This window comes from Topomyia yanbarensis, unplaced genomic scaffold (assembly GCF_030247195.1).
Source record: "Topomyia yanbarensis strain Yona2022 unplaced genomic scaffold, ASM3024719v1 HiC_scaffold_483, whole genome shotgun sequence".
In the NCBI taxonomy this organism is placed as follows: Eukaryota; Metazoa; Arthropoda; class Insecta; order Diptera; family Culicidae; genus Topomyia; species Topomyia yanbarensis.
Window position 1 is genome coordinate 1 of NW_026683695.1, and position 18501 is coordinate 18501.

At 42.6% G+C, this 18501-nt stretch overlaps 1 protein-coding gene across 1 annotated transcript; it reads left to right on the forward strand.

The window, feature by feature from the left end:
• Positions 1-1725: 1725 nt before the first annotated feature.
• Positions 1726-17508, forward strand: LOC131695629 (uncharacterized; the record flags this gene model as incomplete). The annotated part of the gene is made up of 6 exons (XM_058984168.1): positions 1726-1865; positions 1943-2186; positions 2250-2872; positions 2931-3459; positions 15728-15826; positions 15908-17508. Coding segments are annotated over 6 exons (2832 nt in total), but the record flags the coding sequence as incomplete, so codon positions are not given.
• Positions 17509-18501: the final 993 nt, after the last annotated feature.

The following is an 18501-nucleotide window of genomic DNA, read 5'->3' on the forward strand; positions in this document are numbered from 1 at the left end:
CATCGAAAATGCAAATTTGATTTTGAAATTTTCATTTACTCCCCCCTTTGAACAAAAATCGTCAAAAAAGTCAATATTCGTCAAAAAAAAAATTTTCGAGCCTACGTCAAATTTTGACGCTTTATGCATTTTGAAGTGAATTTGGCATCAAAAATACCAGCCCGATTTTGAAATTTTCCCCCTTTTGAACAAAAAAAGTTCAAAAAAGAACTTTCGTTAAAAAAAAACAAATTTCGACGTTTCATGCATTTTAAAGTCATTTGGCATCGAAAATGCAAATTCGATTGTGAAATTTTCCTTTACTCCCCCCTTTGAACAAAAATCGCCAAAAAGTCAATTTTCGTCAAAAAAATTTTTTCGAGATGACATCAAATTTTGACGCTTTATGCATTTTGAAGTTTTTTGGCATCAATAATACCGGTTAGATTTTGAAATTTCCCCCCCTTTGAACAAAAAAGTCCAAAAAAGAACTTTCGTTAAATTTTTTTCTCGAGATTCCATCAAATCTCGACGTTTCCTGCATTTTAAAGTCATTTGGCATCGAAAATGCAAATTCGATTTTGAAATTTTCCTTTACTCCCCCCCTTTGAACAAAAATCGTCAAAAAAGTCAATTTTCGTCAAATTTTTTTTTCGAGATTTCATCAAATTTTGACGCTTTATGCATTTTGAAGTCATTTGGCATCAATAATACCAGCTCGGTTTTGAAATTTTCCCCCTTTTGAACAAGAAAAGTCCAAAACAGAACTTTCGTCAAAAATTTTTTTTCGTGTTTTCATTAAATCTCGACGTTTCATGCATTTTAAAGTCATTTGGCATCGAAAATGCAAATTCGATTTTGAAATTTTCCTTTACTCCTCCCCCCTTTGAACAAAAATCGTCAAAAAAGTAAATTTTCGTCAATTTTTTTTTTCGAGATTTCATCAAATTTTGACGTTTTATGCATTTTGAAGTCATTTGGCATCAATAATACCAGCTCGGTTTTGAAATTTTCCCCTTTTGAACAAGAAAAGACCAAAACAGAACTTTCGTCAAAAATTTTTTTTCGTGTTTTCATCAAATCTCGACGTTTCATGCAGTTTAAAGTCATTTGGAATCAAAAATACAAGTTTGATTTTGAAATTTCCTCCTTTTTGAACAAAAAAGTCCAAAAAAGTCCATTTTCGTCCAAAAAATTTTTTTTTCGTGTTTACCTCAAATCTCGACGTTCCATTTTTAAAGTCAGCGTAAGTCGTCTCCCCATCTAGTGTTTAATTTCAAGACACGCGCCCGACGGATCGGAAAACCGACTGACCTGATCTGTGCCGGGTCCAATTCATTCGGGCCAGTCAGTTAGTTGTGTCTACACATGCGCTACAACCAAACTGGCACAATTAACGCTTTTATGTATCTGCAAAACAGTGGATCCCGTTAGGAGCGAACGAAACGGTTCCTATCGCACTGATTGATTGTAGGTCATAGCGAAGCGTTTTTTTTCTTTATTTTGTTCCGCCGGTTCATTATTCACTATTATTATTATTATTATTATTTCCCACTGGTTACTACTCTTTTCGTTCGGCTTGTTTGTATTGTAATCGTTCTCTGGGATAACCTTGAAACAACGGAGCGTGAAATTCAAACGATCGTATTTTGGCCGCGAACCATTTTTTTTTGTTTTTCCTCCACCTGATTATCATTATTCAGTGTTGTCTTATTTTTTGTTTCCACTCTTTTTTCCCGTTCGCAGGAATTGCAGAATGAAGTCGGCGCTCTATTGGAATTTCGCGATCTGGTTATCGAGACCTTTCCCGATCTTAAAACAAAGATGGCATCGTCCGCTGCCAACAGCACACTCACCGGGATCCCGTCGTCATCATTGGCGTCTAGGTTAGTGAATTTAAGCTACTACACTGGTTCGATTTACTATAACATTTGCGAATTGTTTATTTTCTTCTCTCCAGTAGACGCGAGTGGGAGCCCGGAATACGGACTAGGCGGAAACTGACCCAGAAAGATGCATCCGCTGAAATCCACCAGCACTCGTCGTCGCTGACTACCCGCAGCAGGAGCAACTCGCACAGCGGCAAGAAGGAACCAAAGAGCGGTGAGGGCAATAATGGCAGCGTGATACAGGATTCGGGTTTCTCCACGGAGACATCCTCGTCGAAGGAGACACACAGTGCCTCGTCGACGAGTGGTGGCGTGCAGGTGAGACTAGTTAATTATTAACATATAGTAACTAGTGCTAATTGTCTAATTTCGTCGTCACAGGGAACCATCGTATCTAATACAACCAATCGACTAACTGTAGATACCGAAGATGAACTGTGGAATTTGCTAGATGTGATACATAGGAAAAGCAATCGACTCCGGGAGGAGGTGGACGCGCTGCAGCAGCTGGAGCGGGAGAAATGTCGAACAAATCAGCTAAACAATAATCACACGAACGTCGTGGGCAGTACTAGTAGCGGTAGTAGTAATAGTAGTAGTAATCTTATCAATACGCATCATAGTAGTAGCAGTAGTAGTGGTGGCAACCTTCCTCACCACACGCATCAGCCGCCGGGTGTCCCGAGTGCCAACAGTGGCGTTACAGCCGGCGGCACCCTAGCGAAAACCTTTCAAACTCAACTCCTAGTGGACGCTGTAAATAAGGACGATGTACAAATTTTACGCAAGGAACGGGATCGACTGTTTGACAAACTGTCCGAGTACGAGGCGGAAGCGATCGCGAGCCGGATACGGACGTCGAAGATGCAGGACGAGGTGGACGCACTGGCGTCCGCCAAGCATGAACTGGAAGACCAGCTGAAAGCGGCCCTAAGTCAGAAACTAGAACTTAACAGTAAGATTCATGATCTCCACCAGCAGTTTGTAAATAAAAGTGCGCCTAGGTACGTTGCGTTCGTCGTCAGTAGTACGTTCACTAACTAATTATGTTCCTACTTGCAGTTCCCCCGAGTCAATCAACAGTCGGCACCCGCTGACGACTGGGCTACGAAAACATTCGACTGATTCCGCTACCACCATCATCGCGATACCCCATCTATCATCATCGCCATCGTCAGCGGCCGCGGCATCCGGCCAGCAGCATCTACTGAAAACCCGCTTCAATCAATCCAGCTTCGCACCCGTCAAGAGTGTCAGCAGTACTAAAATCTCCATTCCGTCGGCTGTACACGACGATCCCGGGCAGGATACGACTAGTCCTACGGCAACGACGCCGTCGTCTGCGTCCAGCGACGAAATCAACACCAACAACACAACTGCTATAAGGCTGAATGCGAGCGGCGTAACCGTTGGGGATGGCCACGGTATCGCTACCGTTACCGCACTCGGTAAGCTGGATGGGCTGATAAGCTCGCCGGCTAGACTGGGTAAAGTGCGCATTACTGATTCCAAGAAGATCACCGCCATCCTGCTGGAAACGAACATAGTGGAACTGCAACGGCATCTGCTCACCATTACCGTACAGAATCAGGTTAGTTTCTTTTCGAATTGTGTTTTAACTAGTTTTTGGCTGGCCAAGTGGCTAGTCATCAGTGCGCCTATTCAGCTACCGTGCTATTGTGTTGATGTGTTGGAAAGGAAAGATCGGACATGGACAGGGGTCACAACAAATGGAACAAATTCCATTCTCGGCGCATTCCATCGATGATTTCCATCGAGATGACAATAGCTCTAGTCTGATACTGGAAACGGGCTTCCATTGGGTTTGATTTTGTGACTAACCTTTTCGAACATTCACACACACACGCCGAGCGGTGGTAGCAAAGCAGTTAGCCGCTATAAAAGTGCATCACAAAGCAGCGAATTAAATTAGCATTTGAACAGTTGACCGATGTGAGCGGTGCGAAACACGGAACGATTTTCACACACCCACCTTTCATCCGTTCAGGCAGTCTCCGCCGACCCGCAGGGGAGGAACAATATATCGACAAACCTTTTTCAGTCTGACACCGTTTAGATCACCGTTAATTTATTGTAATACCAAAATAATAATTTTCGATTCAATTCACCTCGTAATGGATGGGCCTCTCCGGGACGGGTTTAACTTTATTTAGTTAGTCGAACAACAGCGCACCACAAAATAGAACGTGGAACGCGACAAGCTGTGTGTGTGAGTGGGGGAAAGGTACCGACGTCGGGAATTACGATTTGCACGTATAGTTTAAATTCTGTTATGACCGCACGCGGGGGAATGATCTCGAGCAGCACACTGCGTTCGTGTTGTATAAATTACACGCCCATACGTCTGCGACGACGAGCGTTTGCGCCCCGATGCTATCTTCATCGCCGTATGGTCAGTGAAACTATTCTCGCGAAGGATTGGCCGGGGGAATTTCGCCTCTCGAATGTTAGGCTCTAGGTGTAAAGTACATATGGGCCAGCATGGGCAGTTGTAGATTGTAGTATGTTCGACACCCTCTTTCTGCACAAATTTACAATGTAGATGGGAGTGTTTCCTGGTCGGGTAGTTAGGTACTCACACCTTGGTTGCGGTTTGGCCTAATTAATTTAGCGAAGAGAAAAAAATGAAATCACCGAGCGAAGGTTGGTTCCGTTTGACACGCATACATTGTTTGGAACACGTTGGAATGGTATTCTAACCGGTGAAATAATTTGGATTTTTGTCGTGTTGATTCTTATTTGAAAGAGAATCAAAACAATTCTCAAGAAAACGATTGTCAGTGTCAGATGTCAAGTAACTTAACTTACCGTTTTTTTATGAATGTCATAAGACTAGTCCCACAGTTCGTTTCGCTTTACTGAATCGGACGCTGGTTACAAATCTGCCTAATGTTGATTAGCTATTGATACATATTTGGATATCCCGAAATTAACTTAAATTACCTGTTAATTATAAAGTTTGTCTCGTAATTTTTAAATAGTGCCTCCACACTGACTAAAATGATTTTTCCGCTCTGTCATCATCCAACGATGATGGAACCGTCATACAAATATAACCCAATTTGTACTAAGCGATTCAATTTACCCTCTCGGCCATACCTCATCCCCATACCCCTTATCCAACCAACGGATTGTCTTTTGCTTCAATTGTTTAGTTAAGTAGGGGACGAAGATTTGCTTCTACAGCAATGCTCGCGAGCAAAACAATCAACCAAAAGATCAAGTGTTAAAGATAGAGATCGAGAGAGATCGCACGAGAGCTCGAATTGAGCAATAGCCGGCAGCAACGAACATGAATTGATCCGATTGATTGGTTGGGAGGTAACTTTCACGGTTTTTTTTCTGCACTCGTATGGAACAGGCGTCCTCAATTGGGTTATTTGCGATCTGCTGTTGTACAGCTCGCTCGGTTTGTACTGTCATCTCTGATTGTTGATCTTCTTCGCGATGTTGCATAAAAGTGACGGTTGTCGGCGATATTCATCACGGACTGAGAGAGAGAGAGAAGATGCAGCATCGCCATCGTTTAGGTTTCTCGCCGTTGAAATGCGTCAATGAAGGAGGTAACGAGTTTGAAGTAATTAGGTCGCCTCAACTTATTACATGGCTTTATTTTGTTTATTTGGATATGTGTTACGATTCGTGGCATTATTGGGTACTGACCAAATCTCTCTGGAGTCTGAAAAAAAGTTTGTAAATTGTGGAAGGCGTATCATCAGTCTAGCATCGTTTTATTAGAGTGACCACTGGAAACTGTAATTTGCAATGGCGCATCCATAGTAGAACATGATGCTACATCAAACCTGCTTCGGCGTAATTTTTTTGTGCGAGTCGAACGTAAAACCTTTGCTTGCAGGCCTACAACTGCAGTTTTCTTGCCAAATCTTTATTATTTTGTCAATTTGTCGGGTGCTGAAGACTCGAATCCCTTTGTTGTAACTCGCAATTTTTAATGTTGATGACAGAAACAAACTTATTCGTGCCTCGAAATGCTTCCGAAGAACTGGACAAAGATGGTTTAAGTCGATTTGTGCAAAATTATATTTTAAGATTGTTCATGAATCACAAGTTAATGTAAATCCGTTTTATAGTTAAGCTCTAAAATCCTTGTGGTCAGTAGCTCTAAAATTTCTACCTTTTTATCCTTCATCAGTCTTCCCAAATGAACATCGTACACAAAGTTCGCTCTGGTTCTGTGCTTATATTAAACCCACACTTCGTGTACGAACTCGAACACTCAATTTCGTACCAAAACACGTGCACATGTTCGCCTGGACAACCGAACCCCATGTACGTACACGGTGTGTGTACACATAGGTTCGTGGCACCAGTTTCTCTTTCTCACTCTCATCATCACTAGTGCTGACTCTTTTTGCCCTGTGCAAATTGTTCTCGTGTACGCACCCGGTGTACGTACACGGATGTTCGAACTAGAGTTTGCACATCGTTCACTTGAGTTCGATGTTCGAGACGAACCTGTACATCGAGACGAAGCATGTTTGAGGTTGAACGTGAGCACGAAATTTTGTACACAGGTACAAACTTGTCGATGTTCATGGAAAGTCTGTCCTTCATTCAAGTATGTCTGCTTTTTCATACATTTTCGACTTCTAACTACGTTTCATCGAACCTCTTATCTTTGCTCACGATTGATCTACAGTTTACTCGGATCTTCGCTTGATCCATAAAATGACTCGACCTTTGAGCCTATGCGTACTTGAGCCAGTTAGCTCCGAACTTCACTCAGATATTCCTCAGCGGTTAATTAACGCAAACCGTTTAGCTCCCGTTTCCGTGAGCCATTTAGCTCCGTCGCTTTGTCGTGATATACTCGGATAGTTCCCGGAGGTGAACTCACCTTACTCCGACTGAGAGTTTACCGGCGGCGCAATTTCTCCTGATACCGGTACCGGATTTCTTGAGCCTTCTTTAGCTCCCAGCATTATCGAGATCGGGAAATTTTGCTCCGCTAACTTACTCCGAACAAGAGTTTCTCTCGGTTACGATGTCTGTTGAGCTAATTAGGCCCCAGCTTCGTCACGATCTACTCGAACTAGTTCCCTTTCGGGGGCCATGGTCTACTGAACGGACAAACCGGTAAGTGCCGAGTCCTCTGCGGTGGATCTAGCCTACTCACGAGGTAGCCGGTAGGGTGTTCAGGTCGGTCCGACAATTCCAGGTGGTACGTGGCGTCCGGTACCGTAGCGTCTTTTTGATCCATAACCAGTGCATAGACGCGAACTACTCGAGCTGAGTCCCCGACGGCGGATCTAGCCTACTTCACAGTGATCGGCAAATGGCACTTATTCGAACCCTTGTTACTAGTGTTTTGATCGCTGCTTCCTTGCCACTGCAGCTCTATTAGTATCTGCGCGACTACTCTATTGACGGTATTCCACGTCCTTTCTTCTTTACACTACACTTGTGCTCTTCAGTGCACTTTTCGCCGGCAACTCGTTTCGCATTTCCTCTAACCTGAGCCAGTCAAAGGCCACGTGCTTCAGCGTGGCATCCTCGTACTCCGAGCAGTAGGAGGAAGGTGCGTGACCGAACCGATGAAGATACTTTCTGAAGCAGCCGCGAACCGATAGGAACTGCGTTAAGTAACAGTCTATCCGTGCTTTCTATACGTTCACAAAGACGAATTCCTAATCCCAATCCTGATGTCACTTGGCCATCGAGTCAGTTCGCGCCAATCTGCTCACATCGCTTCTACCCCTCCGTTGATAACACTCGATATGCTTGGCTAGAGAAATACCGATAGAAGTCATCCCGGCGATGACGGCGATACTACCTCCCCCGATATGCGCGCTCTCGACTCACATAGCCATAGCCACATAGCGTAGCCCTCAGGCTTGAACACCGTTGCTCAGTATCGAAAACGCCACACTATCCAAGAGATACAAACTAGATCCTCTTGCGTTGGGTAGTCTGCTACCCAACTCCATCGCACGAGCATTTTAATCTCCTTCGGTGACAACTACCCTACGTCCGATCAGCTTGTCGGTTAGTACATGCTGTATCAGTCCTGTATCAGGGTACACAGATCATTTGAAAATTTGATTTATCGATGGATCCTCATCTTTCTGAGTGCGCCTGGATCTTAGTACGTTCTCCCCCGGGCTCTTCTACGTGGGATCCTCTCTCACCTTTTTGAGAATCGCTTTGTACGTCCTACATTCGCTTGCTCTTTTTCTGCTTTTCTTCCTTTCCCTTCTGTTTTATCCTTCTTCTCGTGGCATTTCCGCTACACTTTTTACGTAACGGATATTCCGGTCTTCCTTAGGCGTCTCATGGGCTTCGGCTTTCGGTTTCTCCGTGGTCTTCAGTGTCTTTTAAGCCGTTTAGGCTCCCTACAACAACGCATTAGTCGGTTGCTACGGCAGATTTTGCGATAATCACTAGATCCCTGATCGGTGCTTTTTACTATTTTATTCGTTTATTTTACTCGATTCAATGAGTTAGATAAACAAAGTGTCTTTTATATATTTCCATTAAAACTTTTTGGTAGTAGGGTTACTGCTCCCTAATTCATCTTAGCTCCTCTATTCATCTCACCCATTTGAACACGTTAATTAGAGCAGTATCTGCTATCTCTATTCAACGCATTAGCTCAAATCGTAGAATGAATAAGGGTACGTTGCACTCGACTTTTCGCTTCGCTCAAACGGGAGCATTTCACATTTTTCAGGCAAAAATTTTAACTGTATTTCTTCTTAGGTACGTAGCAGAGATGATGATACCTATTTAAGCACAATCCAGTAACTCTAAGTCGAGTTAAAAACTAAGTAGTGTGACATACTGACTAATGAGATGAATAAGGGCACGTCTACCGTATCCAACGGAGAAACGAATTGAAATGGTTAGTTAAGTGAAAGCAATTCTGTGAAAAAATCCCCAGGGCCAAGATTCGAACCCGCAACCCTTGCGACTTCTGCCCAATGCACAAACTCTTATGACGTCCCAGAAAGAACGCATGATTATCGCATTGACGACAGTGATCGTACCACTGCCTCTAGAGAGAGCTTACACATGACCGCCACTGCCACCCAACACATTGATCTATTTAATGCTGCGGTTGTGTGATCTTGCCTTAAAGGCACGATTATCAACCAATGCGATAATCATGTGTTCTTTCTTGGACATCATTATATCCCAGGGATGCCTTAAGCGCTTGTGCATTGGGCCTTAGTCCCGAGGGTTGCGGGTTCAAATCCTGCCTCTGAGGAATTTTTTCACATAATTGTAAAATATGAGATTTTTCTGTTTTCGTGAAGCCATTTTTTGAAATACGATTTTTTTTCTATTTTTTTTTTGGTTCATCGAGTAACTACAAGTCTAAGCTTTGCAAATCTTACTGAATTTCCAGTGTCAGACGATTTTATCAATAGTTATCGTGTTCGCCGCGGTGCTCATCGACGTGGAAATGGTCGGACGTCTACTCTTGGAACGCTCGTATGTGTGGCTCAGCGTGACTGAATTTTTTTTTCGTTCGCGCTGAATTTAAATAAATCTTAACATTACACAAAAGATACATTGTTGCCTTGCCTTCAAAATCGTAAACCAGAATAACTTTCGATTTGGTTCGGTTCGGTTACATAAGACACTCCCCTTAACTATCCATTTCGATTTGTTTTTCGTTGAATACCACCGAAAAGTGTTAGATAAAGTATTGGAACATTCGTCAAAAGCCAAAATTATGAACCATGTATTTCCATTTTTATGTTATTTCAGTCTGTGTGAATGCATAGATGTAATGTATGTAATGATGCCATCGCATTCTCTCCACGAAAACACCATTTGAAATTCCGCAAAGTAGTTCGTAGCCTTCCTGGGAGGATTTTCGACGTACTTCAAAGTTTTTATGATTTTCATGTGCCTGCTAGATAGATGCATGATTTTGAGAAAAATTCACTTAGGAAATGCGGTGTTCGCGAAGAAGTGGTGTACCTGTCGTATCTGTGGTCGGTTTTCGACGTACCAAAAAATTAAGTATAAATAGTTAAAAAAAAAATTAAGTGGATTATATGCTACTTTCGGCAACGCAGTTTGATTACTCGGAAAATTCTACACCGATTTCATATATAAAACTTCACACTTAAGTAACTTTTGCTAAACTTTTTAGAAAATAATTATGCTATTTAATTCACCATCGGCCACGCGTCTCCATCGAAATAATAATGTATTAAATACTACGCCATGAAACAATCACAAACATTACAACGAACAAGGAATTAGCAAACTTAACTCGATATTGGGCCCAGTCATATTTAGTACTATATCCTTTGTAAAATTACGAATATTTTCGGGAAACTGTTTAGAAGCTGGAGAATTTCAAAGCTATTTTGGTAAATTTCATTTCCATGTACAAAACTACATCTAAAGTGCACCTCGAATAAATCTCAATGATTGTTATCATCATTTGTTAGTTTTTTAGTGAAGTAGGTACGATTTTTTGAAAAATATTCGGAAAATATTAGTAATTTTTCAAAGGATTTAGTATTAAATATGTGTCGGTCCAATATCGAGTTAAGTTTGTTAATTTCATGTTTGTTGTAATGTTTCTGATTATTTTATAACATTATATTTAATGCTGTGTTGATTGGATCATTATTATTATTTCAATGTAAACGCGTGGTCGATGGTGAAATGAATAGAATAATTATATTCTGAAAAGTTTAGCAAAATTTACTTAAGTGAGAAGTTTTATATAAGAAATCGGTGCAGAATTTCCCAAGTAATCGAACTGCGTTGGTGAAAGTAGCATATATTATACATGAAAAATATTTTACAACTATTTATGCTTAAATTTTTGGTAGAGTAGGTCAGTATTCTTGGTGCGATTGTATTTTTACACCTATAATGATATTGTATAACTACTGTTCCATTATGTAAGCAATAGACGAAATCAGTTGCAGATGACAAGGATAGGAAAGTCCTGAAAAAGAGAGAGAAAGGTAATCTAAACATGGACATCAAATGACTCCAAGAAGAGATAGATAAGGGACATGTAGTGGACATCACGACATGCCAGAAGATCCCATGCCGGGACGCTAGGTGGTCTTTCTTGGGCCCGGAGGGAATCAGTCAATCGAGACCTGGCAGAACTATTGTCAGTGCACGCCCAGACAATATGTTTGATATCGTGATAGACGTCGCCACAGGCGCCGGTTTCACGAGCCCAATACATCGCAAATGTGCGTGACTTGCTATGAGTCGGGCCTTCACACGAATGAAGTCACAACTCACATCCATCTCCTTGAATGAAGGTTTCGTCGACACCATCGGGAATATCGAATGTAGCCACCTTCCTCGTTCCATATAATACTCCATGTTGTTTGCCAACTCTCGAGGGTCCTCCGATGAGCAATACAAGTCGTTGAAGTAGGTAGTAGGTATTTCAAAAATGTCACCTTCTAAAGCACCCACCTTAGTTGAAGAATCAGACTTCTCATTGTCCAAGGTAATCTGGAAAGCTTCTTCAGATGAAGCACTAAGAAGTTCCCGTATTTTCCCCAAAAAATACAGAGAGTGCTTTCCATGTTTCATGGAACGAATCGCCTCAATGGAACTGAGGCTATCCAAAACGACAAAATAATGGTCTGTGGGTAAAATGTCGATGACCCCAAGAGCCCTAAATAGTAGCTAGTTTTGCGGCGTAAACTGAAGCAGGACCCCTGAGTTTGTAGGAAGCGGTGAACTTTGGATTGAAGATACCGAAGCCAGCGGACCCGTCGTGATATGATCCATCAGTATGAAACATCTTGCAGCAATTTAGGAATTCATTATAAAAATGTTTGAAACCACTTGCGGGTGTACGTGGAATTCCACGATTTTTTTTCTTTCATGGATGTATCTTAGAAAACAGTTGATTCAGAAGTATGTAAGAAGAAGGGTTCATATTCTGCGCCATGTAGTCAAAGTACAAGGACATAAACGTGTCTAAGAATTGAGCCCGACAAGCCTCTGGAAGTTTTCAATCATCAATGGGTTCAAGATACCCCATCGAATGACCAGTCAGTATGAGAGTTCTCTAAATCGATGTTTCAGTGGTAAGACGCCCGACAGGACTTCGAGATGGTGGGGCGAGTGTTTGCACCCTACTAAATTAGTGAATTCTTTCGAGTTTGATGAAATGTGAAATCGAATATCTAACGGTTTGAACATTCCTCGCTCTCGTTAGTACTGTTTCGGTTTCGCTGACGTCGGGTCATGCCACAAAGAGTTCGCATCGACGTTTCTCTCGTTAATCCGTCAACGAACCGGTGCCAATAACTACGTTTCTTGGCTTTCATCAATCTTTTCCTTCGTATGTCTATCGTCGCGTACTATCGATAGCTAGCGGGTAACCCCTCATTTACGGTGCCCTTCTCTGCATATGCGTCTGAACACTCTTTGTCCCACCACGGATTGGGAGAACGTTTGTGGGTTTTCGCGCCTCGAAATGCTGCATACTCCTTCTTGGAATTTTAATTTCCAAGCTCGGGAGCACCTTGTTTTGGCTTCACAGTACCAACAAAATTAGTTTTAGTAAGTTTAGTTGGGGCAGTCACATAACCTTTACGGGACAGCCTATGGTAAGACACATTTCAGCCCTTCCTGGACATTCTCGGATTACAAGAATGTTTGTGGATTATCAGATTCATACTCAATACAAGACAAAAGAGCATAGACATTTTCGGTATGGACAAGTGGCGTTGCATTATTTAGCATTTCTACGTAAGATCGCTTGGAGAGTTTTTTAAGGGAGCGCTTAAGTTTGTTCCCACTCAGCTTCTACGCTGGGAATGACGGCAGATCGTGCGGAGTCTTCCCGCCGAAAATACACTTTTCAGTCTCTTTAGTGTAGAACCGTCCTCATGTTTTCCACTATATTAGCCGCATCGCATCGTTGTCACAACTGTTTGCAATTAGTGACTCGCGGCACAAACAGGCGAACAGGTAGACAAACTTTGTCCAGGAGAACTTAATTACAGACAGGTGAAAATCATCCGAATCAAGTCTGATAGAGTTGTACTTTTATTGTCCGCAGTTTACGCTGTATACTACTACTTGCATTCCGAAATATTCACCTGTTTATGTAAGAGGCCTTTGAAACAGATACCTACCGCTTACTTAAACAGGTCTTCGCACTTCATACAAGGTTCTGAGATCACACCATCGATCTCTACAGCCTTTGCAGGTACATAGACACAATAGTTCTGCATAAATATAACGATTGCCGTCTTGCGTTACGGCCCAATACAGGTCTATCTGAGTGGAGATCAGTGGGTTTATCGCCCTCGGCCCCCTAAAGCACAAAGGTAGTACGCTATGCAAATGAGAAAGTTCCAGGAGTGGACAGAAGCAGAAATAGTAAAGAAAAAAAACCTGATTCCTATCTTAACTTGCTGCGTGATCGATTTTTTCGCCTCATCGAGAACAATGGAACGTTGTTAAATGTGTATTCTACACGACCAGCCGAGATAGCGGGAAACAAGCCACACAAAGACTGACCTTCAAACAAAACTAAACATTGACCAAAAACACAGAAAGAGCGAAACGATATATTCCGGTCAAGAGATCGAAAACGATTGATGATAACTGGTTCTCGAATGTCGCTCTGGATCGCGTACCACTAAAGCGCATTTCAAAGGGAATTCCTTACTTAAGCCTTTCGTCGTTTCATTGGAGCAGTGACGCACTTGTGAAAAACTGGTGTCAGCTCAGATTAGTAACATCAACAATGGACAACTGACTTTATAACTTTCCGTTGGCAATTTATCTATTCTGTTACAGAGAGACTGTGACAAAAGAGCATAGCATTGTCGAATAAGAACCCACATTTGCATTATCTGCATCGCTACAAAACTCAAGATGGTAAACGAAATATAAAAACAAAAAATGGCGTGTAGAGCATAGTTAAGAAGACACACATCCAAAATGCTATGTTACAGTGCTACACACACACACTCTAGACAGATATTAAAGGCACAAACTTTCCATCGGTAGTCGCGGATAAAGCTCTCGATTTATGAAGCAATCAGATAAATAGCTATCACAAGAAAAAAAAGACACGTGTATTTTCTCACGCCGGGGCCAACAGCTGCCTTCGCCGAGACCCTTTGGGGGGTAAGTTTGCTCTGAACAATTGTCACAGACAAAAGGATGTCGCGATGCAATAAGAAAATTATTATTTCTCGTTCTTTCAATGAGTAATGAATTGTTCGGAGCTTCCCCCTTCAAGCAGAATTTTGACAGTCGACTATCCGATTCATATTATAAATGACCAGAATATATCTAAAACTTTGAACCAAAACCCCGATCCATCGAAGTCCATTTATCTGTGCCCATTCGGAAAGCACTAACGAGCGAAAAGTGATGCACCCGCCTACACGCTACATCGCAGATCGATCGACAGACAGGAAAAATAGAAATGAGAAGGTACGCTGTTTTCCAGTGGCCTGCAGCTCTGTTCCAACCTGCGCCGAGTGACACCCAAAGGGCCCGAAGATGAACGCCAGTAGATTGAAGCTTTGTTTTTCCGCACTCTGTGTTGGCTACAGGGCAACATAGGTACATAAATCCTGCAGTGACAGTTGGATCTTTTATATCAGCCCCCGGAGGTTGGCTAATAACTGGCAAAGGTTTACGTAACTTTATGATTTCAACTGAAAAGCATCTGCTCGAATCGTCCTCCTTATTTGTATATATTAAGATCTAGTTTCGGTTGTGTTTCGAAACTTTACAATTTGTTTAACGTAAGTCGCCTCAATTGAATGTGTATCCAGGCAACGCAAATTATCTCAATTATTATTGTTGTCGCATTGTCGCTAAATTAAAACACAGTTTAAAAAATTCCATCAACCACTACGCGCCGGTTGATCACGTCGAGGTCCAAATTGGATACGACTGCAACGGGCGAAAAAAGACAAAAACGTCACGCCAATATGAAGGTCACTTGAAATTGAAACACGTCTCGCTGTTATAGGCCAGTGCCTTCCTCACCGTGTCTGATGGCAGCTATAGTAATCACAAGCGATGTTGATTGCATATAAAGGAGACGACTCGTATGCTTCAAAACCTCACACATTAACTCATGCTGGGACGGTAGGTTGGAGTAAAACGTACTTGTTATGGAAAGGGATAACCAGTTTTTGGCAGTTTTTACATGCATGAATTCGAGTTTCGTTTGGATTCCTGCGAATAAACGGAAGCAAATCTCAACGGGATTGAAATAAAGTTACAGAATAAATTTATAAAAAAGTGCGATTCTAACCTTACCACCCTGTTTTACTGCGATGCCTAATGGATAATACAGTTACGTCAATATTAGATGGTTGAAAGTGGAGCTGAACGCAGTATTCGCAAAAGTTTAATTCATTTCAAAAGCACCAACTCGGTAACAATTTAGACATTTGTTATTAGTTCGTCGGAGTATCGCGACTTGATACGAGCCGTACCTGTAAGGGAAAAAGAGAGCAATAATAATACCTGGTTTTTATGACCCAGTACAACGTCCTTAGTTTACATACTTCTGTCCTCAACTGAAGGAATAAATGCATATGAGATGAAGTCACGTCCAGAACGTGTTCGCCAATTGATTGTAGGTAGATTATTGATTGTCAACAGCTGTTCCAAGCCCGAGGCTCTTCGCTTTGATAAAAGGTAACCGACCAACATTTTTGAGACTCTTGAAAGAAGAAGTTAGAGAGGAAACATCGAAGATGGCACTTTGAGTCTTTTTCCAAGAAATATAGATACCTGTACTACGTATTACTTTTGCCACCAACCATTACATAATTCAAACAACAATGCACCCCGCACTCACGTCCCATTTGTTCTCGATTCGTTTCTAGGTTCTGCAACAACGGCTGGACCAAGCGACCCGTTCGAGGATTTTCCTCAGTAAAAAGCTGGATAAATCAAAGGAGGACATTGACGATCTGAAATTTAGGGTAAGTTTCGGTTTCGGCCACCTCGTCCGTCGGCCAATCAAACTAAATAACCGTTTCCTTCAACCCTGGGGTCCATTTCAGCTCGAGGAAAAATCCATCGAACTCGAAGGTACCAAGGCTCAGCTGCGAGTTCTAGAGTCCAAGCAGAACGGTAAGTCCTCCGCGTCGTCCGGTTACAGTCCGGATCACGCTCAGAACCAGCATGCGACAAACTCTGGGACGATCGGGAAAGGCTCTACCATAACGGTGGTTACCACCTCAGCCGGTGGTATTGTTAGTCATCAGCATCGATCCGCTTCTACCTCGGAACTGATTCAGCAGTTATCACCAGTTCACCACCATCACAACCAGCAGCAGCAGCAGCGAGATTTGGCACTCCGGTTGCAGCAGTCTCAGGTGTCCACGCCTAGCATGAAGGCAATGACTCCGCTGGCAATGGATGAAATCCTTCATCACAGTAGTAGTACCGAGTCGGCTCAGGATCAGGCGGAGCGAGACTCCGCCAGTAGACTACAGTGTCCGGAGACTCCCCGCCGGCGGCCCAGCAAAATCCCTCTACCGGGGACAAAGGGCTACGTAGCCCCGAAACCTCCAACCGGTAGACATTTTATACCTTCCCAACAGCACCCCCGACAGGAAAAGAGTACCCCTTCCCCCTCCGGATCCCTAACTAATAAATCGTTAAACAAGAGCACTGGTAGTCTGTACGTCAAATCCACCGGCCCAAGTTCGATTACCAGTGCGTCCAAGGACAAAAAAGACGCAAGCCTAAACCGGCCCGAGTCGGCCCAGAGCTGGCGCAGGGACACATCCCTCGAAAAAAGTCGCAGTTCGTCCATACCGGTTTCCAAGGGCAGCAGTAATAGTGGCTCTCCTGTTGCCAAACAGTCACCGCTGCCCGTGGTAAGCAGTTCACCGCTACCGAAAACGAAACGTGATTCTCTAACGACACGGGTAAAAAATCTGGACTCCCTTTCGCGACTCCAGACGGCTTCGGCATCGACCGGTAATCTGAGCAAATCGAGCTCGAAGAAAGATCTCAGCTCGAGTTTCACCACCGGGCAGCTGCGCGATCGGAAGCAAAGTGTTAGCGCGATTCGGCGCGTAAGCAGCGTATCGATCGGGCGCGGTGGTTCGTCCGGCGAACCCAACAACAATGGTTCCTCTTCCACCGGGCTGGCATCGACGGCCGACGGTTCCAGCAACGCCGCGACTGGCACCGACAGCGGAAAGGTACGAAACATGCGTTCCGCATTCTGGAATTGGCTGAAGATCTAAGTGTTTGTTTCCGTTAGCCCCACCCCACCCCAAGAAGAACATTAAAAAAAGAGGTTGACTAGCACCCCTTGCAAAAACTTAAATTCATCGTATAACAGATTACGTAACTCTTGAAAAAAAGATTATCTTTAATGTTAAAAGAACACAAAATTTTAACCATTCGGAAGTCGTTTGCGTTTTTCCTAGACATATCAGTTTGTGACAGACGTGCTCGGTCCGTTTTTTTTTCTCGTACTACGACTAATCGTAACAGAGTGATTTCGTATTAGGAAGTAAAAATAATCAGGGTGTTTTACACGTAGTAATTGTTATCAAAAATAAAGTGATTTCGCTCGGATTCGAAGGAGTAAACTTAAAAAAAGACAATAGATGCCTTATGCACGATCTGTGTTTTTACCATTAAATGTGTGTGTCCTAAAAGCCTGTATCCGCCTCGTGAATAAGTGAAAATCAAAACTCACACACACTTTTGCAATACCTTCTTTTCTTTTCTTCTTAACTATCACTACTACTGACTACTCGTCATCTGTGCTATATGTTTTTTTTCACTAACACTCTACCATATCTCGCGCGCGGATTAAATAAAAACACTTCAAATTGAACCAAGAAATAATAGTTTTACCAAACCGGCATATGCAATTGTACACACGAACACTATTATATCCATCACCTATATTCCTGTGACGAACAAAAATACTGTTGATGCTGTTGTTGTTGTTGTCGTCGCTGCTGCTCTAGTACTACCATCACGAACACCTTCAAACAGCAGAGGACCCCGAGCAACGCCGTTGTCGTTGGAAGGTGCTGAATCGCGTACAAAGCGGCGGTGGTCGTCGATTGGCCGCAACCACCGATACACAAAAAAGCCTGCATTCGAAGGATTTTTACAAAACCATTGTTAATAGTAAAACTACACACAGACTATCTAGCTATCGATCTACTACTACTATTATTATTACTACTACTACTACTACTACTACCACTACTACCCACCACCCATCAACCAATCAACAAACCAAGCAACCAAAAAAAAAATCAAGAAAAAATCCATCGACCGTTTGCAGGATTTTTGTGGTTCTACTGTTTCTTCCTTTTTTCGTAAGTCATGTTTGTATTTTTGTTGTGTTTCTTTTTTTATGCTCACTTCAAACTCACTCACATCTAATCGCTTGTTAATTGATTGTTTTACATTGCTTTTGCTTCTGTTTTGGTCGTTTTTGGGTTATATTACTTTTAAGTAGTCATCATTCTATCATTCGTTCCTAGTTCGGTTGAGGGTAGTTTATGCTTCCATCACCATAGGATAACATTATACATGTTGGCTTTGTAGATGCGGGATTGGAAATTCTAGTTCTAGTCAACGCTAAATTAGTAGAGGATTGAATTAGTTAAGGTTT